General features: G+C 38.1%; 1 protein-coding gene across 2 annotated transcripts in view; it reads right to left on the reverse strand.

The window, feature by feature from the left end:
• Window positions 1-3729, reverse strand: part of ATP5S (ATP synthase, H+ transporting, mitochondrial Fo complex, subunit s (factor B)) — a 7479-nt gene extending 3750 nt beyond the window's left edge. The window contains exons 1-4 of one of the 2 annotated variants that reach the window (XM_014541008.1): window positions 3646-3717; window positions 1698-1751; window positions 1464-1575; window positions 341-549 (exon numbers count right to left, since the gene is read on the reverse strand). In XM_014541008.1, the coding sequence (XP_014396494.1) occupies window positions 341-549; window positions 1464-1570 (316 nt within the window). In that variant the 5' untranslated portion in view covers window positions 1571-1575; window positions 1698-1751; window positions 3646-3717. Of the gene's footprint in view, window positions 1-183; window positions 550-1463; window positions 1576-1697; window positions 1752-3645 lie in introns of those variants that run through there. The other variant, XM_014541009.1, reaches the window with a different exon arrangement.
• Between the last annotated feature and the right edge of the window lie 2525 nt (window positions 3730-6254).

The raw sequence follows: 6254 nt of genomic DNA on the forward strand, positions 1-6254 counted from the left end.
GGGTGGGGCGGGGGAGAACCACCCAAGCAGAAGCTGTGTGGATAGAATTATTCCTACATCATTGAGGATCTCTCAATGACAAAAGTTTGACAGATAGTTTGACAAACAAGGCTTGAATTTTAAGTCAATAAGCCACAGAATAAAGTCATGTAGAGACAAACTTAGTAAGGAGAGGAAGGTGCTTGTAACCTCTAATTTAAAAATATTATACATAAGAAGAAACAAACTGGATGATATTGAAAAGGCAAAAAGAACATATCTACGACTATAATATTCAACTGCAACAAAATGTCACTGTAAATTACCTGCATTTTTCATAAGCAAATGATAGGGTAGTTACCTAGATGATCAAATCCAATGTTCATGATACAAGAGTCAGTGGCATCGATGGCCTGGATCTTGTATTTGTCCAGAGGGCCTGTTGGGAGGTTGTTGTAGTCCTTCTGCCACCTCTCCTGGCCATGATAGCGTACCATGGCCCCACAGCGAAGCAGCCACTCGGAGGCCGCCCTTTCGGGGCCAACTTCCTTGATGCGTTCACGATCTACTCTATTGGAAAGAAAACAAAAGCAGTTAGCTTTTATTATAATCATTAGCTTTTTAACTATACTCATCAACATAAATACAGAAAAGACTTTTCATTTCAAATGACTGAGGGAAACAAGTATACTAGTGAGATCCATGTCAAAAAAAAACATACAATGACTCTACCTGCTACCTTTCTTGCTTTATTTTTGTTTCCAAGTGAACTCTGTGAAGGCATATTATTTTTATATGAGTTGTCAGGCAGAAGTGAGTCTTCATTGATTCAGATGTAGCACAGTGCTTGACACCAGGAAGTACTCAATAACTTGTATCAAAAGAATGATACACTTGGTTATTGTTTTTATTAATGATAAAAGATTAAAGGGAATAATTTTGAACCTATGTTCAAATTAATCTTATTAAGTGATATTAATTTTTATATATGCCTTTTTCTCTAGTCAATGGTGTTATTGCTATATTAAGCAATGAGGAAATTAGCTTCTTCAGTTTCAAAATGATGCTTCTAAGCATGCCACACATTTTTAAAAAACTTGAGTTGCCTTCATAGTATTCAAAAGGCTAACTACATCCATTAAGAAGCCATAGAGTTAAATATTCTAAAATTACATTTACTGAGCTTTTCTGATTATAAAAATAATAAATGTTCATTTTAGGAAACTTGAAAGGCATGGAAAAGCCAAATAGGATAAAAGTCACTGACATCCTGCAACCCAGTCATGTTAATATTTTATAATCTATTTTGGGGTCTTTATTCAATTTGTATATATATTTTATTTGTTTTTAAACAAAATGAGGCTCATACTGCACACACTATACAAAAAAATCATTTGGAATACAAGAAATAACCAAATAACTATTGCAAATTCATCTATCTTTAACAATTCCCACATTTCTTCATTTTAATTAGAGTAACTTACTTATTAAATACTGCATTCAACCAGCCCCAGAAGTATCTGGAGTCACATGACCATGGGAGTTTCTTTAAGCCACACAACTGCCAGGAAATTTTTCCAAACAGCATCATTTGATCTAGAAACACAACACAGTATTACTAGTTGATCATCAACTGGCAATCAGAGTCATGTACATATAGTCACTTCACAACTTCAAAGTCAATGATGCTGTGCCAATAAAGCTGATGACTCACTTGCCTCTCAATCTCTATTGAAGAAGTCACTCCTGTCTCAGTTTCCCAGTTTCTTTTGCTGCAAAACAAAACAAAACAAAAAAAAACTCTGTGGTTCCTTCCAGCCTTGATATTAAGTTCCACTGTTCTATCCTGTTTGCACTGTTGCCACCTGGTGTCCATATAAAATTATTGAAACAACCCCACTCCCAATCTACATTTTCAGTATCAAAATGGCAAACTTAAAATCACCTACGGAGCAATATGCCGCGGTCCACACAGTTATATCCAGGAAGGAAGAGGTGACATGGAAACAGATCTTCCTATGACAAAAGTGCAAATAGTGTCACCAGAACAGTGCAAAGAGCTGTGGAAGGGCAGCTGGGAAAGATTGGGCAAGTAACTTCACCTCTCTGACCCTTGGTTTTCTCATTTGTAAAAAGAGATGATGTGCACAGATGATTTCCAGCTGTAAAAACCTATAACCATGAGTTGAGGAAGTGATTTTTAAAATGGATCTCAATTTGATTTATGTCAATTCAAGTTTCTCTAGAAGTATGCCAGGTGTGGGGGAAACACTGAAAAATGAAACTTGGTCTCTGCCTTTGAGGAACTAACAACTTAAGGCAGAGTGGAGTGAGCGAAAACAAGTTACCAAGTAGTTAAAATAAAAGATATTGTCTGATAAATACTTCAAAAGTTAAAATAAGAACAGACCAGAATTTCAATAATCCAGGTGATTAGCTGAGGCAGGGACATTGAAGTCATGTTGCATTTCAGTTTGGTTAGCTTATGAGGGTAGGTAATGAGGAGACAATTTACACAGTCACATCAGAAAGGGTCTGGCATAATCAGCCAGGAAATTTTGACTTTCTTCTGCAGGTGGTTGGGAGTCACTGAAGTTTTAGCACAGAACACTGGCATTTTTAGAACTATGATTCAGGAATACTACTCAAACAGCAACATCAAAATCGAGTACACTAGCACCGGACAGAAAGACAGCTAACAAGGGCTTCAACTACATGTGGCCATGGGAAACAGCCAGGGGTGGGGGGCTGGGGGAGAGGAGAATTGGAATGACATTGCAGAATGGATCCCACATGATCCAGTAAATGAGATTATAGAGGCGAGGGCCAGAGAAACTGAAGATGACACTGAGTTTGCTCCTGAGTCACTGGTCGGATGATGGTGCCATTATGAAATCAATGTCAGAAGGACAGGGTTGTGGTTTATTCCCGTTTTTCATATTCTAAATATGTAGTGTTGGCAGAACTTCTAAGAGGAGATGACCAACAAGTGATTAGAATCAGTGTCACAAAATGGTAGAGCTGGAAGGAACTCAGATCACCTAGACTACACTGTCTCCACGTCACCTCATTTAGAGACAAGGAAACTGAAGCCCTGATATTAAGTAACTTGCTGACACCCTACATCCTTTCCAGAACAAGGTGGGGTTTTAATAAATGCATGTGTTTAAAAAGACTTGCCCAGTGTTTCATGGTTAATTGGTGGCAGTGCTGAAACTTGAACCTAGTTCTGGCTACTACCAGTCCAGAGCTCTTTCCTTGGTCATAAGATGGTCCTGCAACTCAGGGAAAAAGGGAGGACTAGAAAGAGGCCTGAGTGGGAACCACCTCAGAGCTGAGGAAGTGACTGAGGATGTTGAGGTTGTGGAACAGTGAGAGATGAGGTCTGAGGACAGAATCTGGAATCACCTGCCCACCCCCTCCCTTTTCCACCATCACTCTGCCTGCATTACTGCAAACTTTCCCTTCCCCCTGCTATCACTTCCACGTTCTCAGCCCTTCCCAGCTTTTTGTTAAAGCTCCCTCCACCTGTGTCCACCTCTAATAACTCCATTGGCTGCCAACCTCATTTATAAATCTGGACTTTCTAGCTTCAATTCAACTCAGGCTGTGCCCTCTATTTACCATTCCTCCCCACCCACCCAATCCTGTCTATGGAAATCTTACCCAACTTCAAGACCTTATTCAAATGCCATCTTCATCCATCCACCTATTCATTCACTCAATAAATATTTATTGAATGTCTACTATACCTAGTTCAAGAGATATAATGGGAAGATAGAAAAACCAAACAAAACAACAGAGACAAAGATATGGTTCCTGTCCTCATAGAATGAATAGTCTAATGAAGGCAGAAGACATAAAGAAATAACATGCAACATGGTGTCTTAGTAGAAGTATGAACAAGTTCTGTCAGAGCCTAAAAGAGTTTTCTTTTGGGATGGCTCTTAAAGGATGATTAAAAGTTTCATTAGGCAGAAAAAGAAAAGTATGTAGAGCAAAAGAAAGACCAAGGATCACATCTTATTCATTTCCATTTTGCTTAGTACCTAGCACAATGCAAGAGTTTAATGAATATTTGCTAATAGTCTTTAATGATTGATGTATTTCCATGGAGAAAGGTAAGAACCAGAGAAACTGTTATTAAGCAGGTAAATTTGAGTGGTCTATGAAAACTGATGGACTTTGACTTATTTTGGCCCACCTTATAATTCAGCTTAAAGAAAAGGCCAAATTTGCTACTTCAGCTATGATTTCTAAAAATACTAGATATTATATTAAAATAATTTAAACATGAAAATCAAATGTTTATTTATCAATAAAGATAAAAAATAAATTGGTAGGTTTTTACATTCTCAAGTGTGACTTGCTAATTAAATTTAGCAATTTCTAAGGAATTCAAGCTACCTCTGGGAATGCTTTCTATATGGAAAGAGGAGACCTCTAGTGGTGAGTTGGTGAATTTAACTCTAATGGATTAAAAGAAACCAGTTAAAAGCAAGTTAAAAATTACTACTAAATTACTACTGCAATAAATAATTCAGGAATGAAAATAATTTAAAAAGACCTTCTTACTATCAGAACATGGCTTAGAGCCATAAATTTATAACTGATGTTTCTAAAACTTGCAATTATGTTTATGACTTAGAGAAGGCCAGACCTCGCAGCTGAGGGTGGTGTCGTGAACACAAATGTCTCTAGCTAGCCAAATATCTTACAGGGTGTATAAATGTAAGGTGAGCTCTTGATTTGAAATTACTTAATTGAAAGGGGAGACGGTAAGCAGAAAAAATTTTTTATAAAAAGAGCATGTGTATTGGAGTGCTTTTACCTTGTTAAACTAAGAAACACATGCTCAAAATCAGAGCAATAAAAAGCTACTATGGTCCATGAAAGTCTGATCACAGACCCTGGAAGTGTCTAATGCTGTATTCAATCTAGTAACAAATCAACTACTACATGTGTGCAAACTAAAAAATAACCATCTCGGTGGGGGGAGGGGGTGTGTCAATTGGGGAAAAAGAAGACAAATGTAAAACTTTAGAAAATAATAATAAATAAATAAATAAATAAAAATAACCATCTCCACTACATACCTATCAGAATAATTAAAATAAAAAATAGTGACACCGCGCTACGGGTTTGGGTCAGTGAATAAAGCGTCAGCCTGAGGACTGAAGGGTCCTGGGTTCAATTCCAGTCAAGGACACAAACCTCGGTTGCAGGCCCTGGTTGGGGCGCGTGTGGGAGGCAACCAATCAATGTGTCTCTCTCACATTGATGTTTTTCTCTCTCTCCCCTTCCGTTCTACTTGCTCTAAAAATCAATGGAAAAATATCCTCAGGAGAAAGTGGATCACTCGAATATTGCTGGTGGAAATGCATAAAGGTGCAGCCACTTTGGAAAAGCAGTTTGGCAGTTTCTTATCAAAATAAACAGGTGCTTATCATATGACCCAGCAATTGTACGCTTGGGCATTTCTCCCAGAGAAACAAAAATAGGTTCATACATAAAAAGCTGTACATTAATGTTAACAGCAGCTTTATTCAAAAGTAGTTAAAAACTGGCAACAACTCAGATATCCTTTAGTGGGTTAAACCCCACGTAGTACCATGAACTACTACTGGACAGTAAGAAGGAATGAGCCATCAATACATGCGACAATTGAGATGGACCTCAGGGGATTATGCTGAATGCAAAAAGCCAGCTTCCCAAAAGTTATATACAGTATCATTCTGTTTATATAAATTCTTAAAGTGACACAATTTTAGAAAGGGGGAACAGACTGGGGAAGGGGTGCCCTGCGGTAGGGAGGTGCGGTTATACAAGGGCAGGGAGGGATTCTTGTGCTGCAGCTGTGCTGTAGCTTGACCCTGGGGGTGGGTACAAGAACCCACACACGCGATGAAAACTATGTGGAACTAAATACACACCTACATGTGACATTGGGGAAATCTAAATAAGACCGATGGATGGTGTCAATGTCAATTTCCTGGTTGTAATGTGCCACAGTTTTGCAAGATGTTATCACTGAGGGAGACTGAGCAAACGGTACACAGAATCTCCACAATTATCTCAAAAAATTTTTAAAAATTTCAAAAATAACCATCCCTTAAAAATAAATTGTGATGGAACAGTTAACATTCTAATTGTTTGCACGAATAAAGCAGAACATGTACAACTATCCGAAGGTTAAAGCCATTTCGAGCATGACAACTACCGAGTATTCGCTGTGCTAAGAGCTGATGAGCCTTATGAGGGAGACCCGACATTAG

This window comes from Myotis brandtii, unplaced genomic scaffold (assembly GCF_000412655.1).
Source record: "Myotis brandtii unplaced genomic scaffold, ASM41265v1 scaffold253, whole genome shotgun sequence".
Taxonomy (NCBI): Eukaryota; Metazoa; Chordata; class Mammalia; order Chiroptera; family Vespertilionidae; genus Myotis; species Myotis brandtii.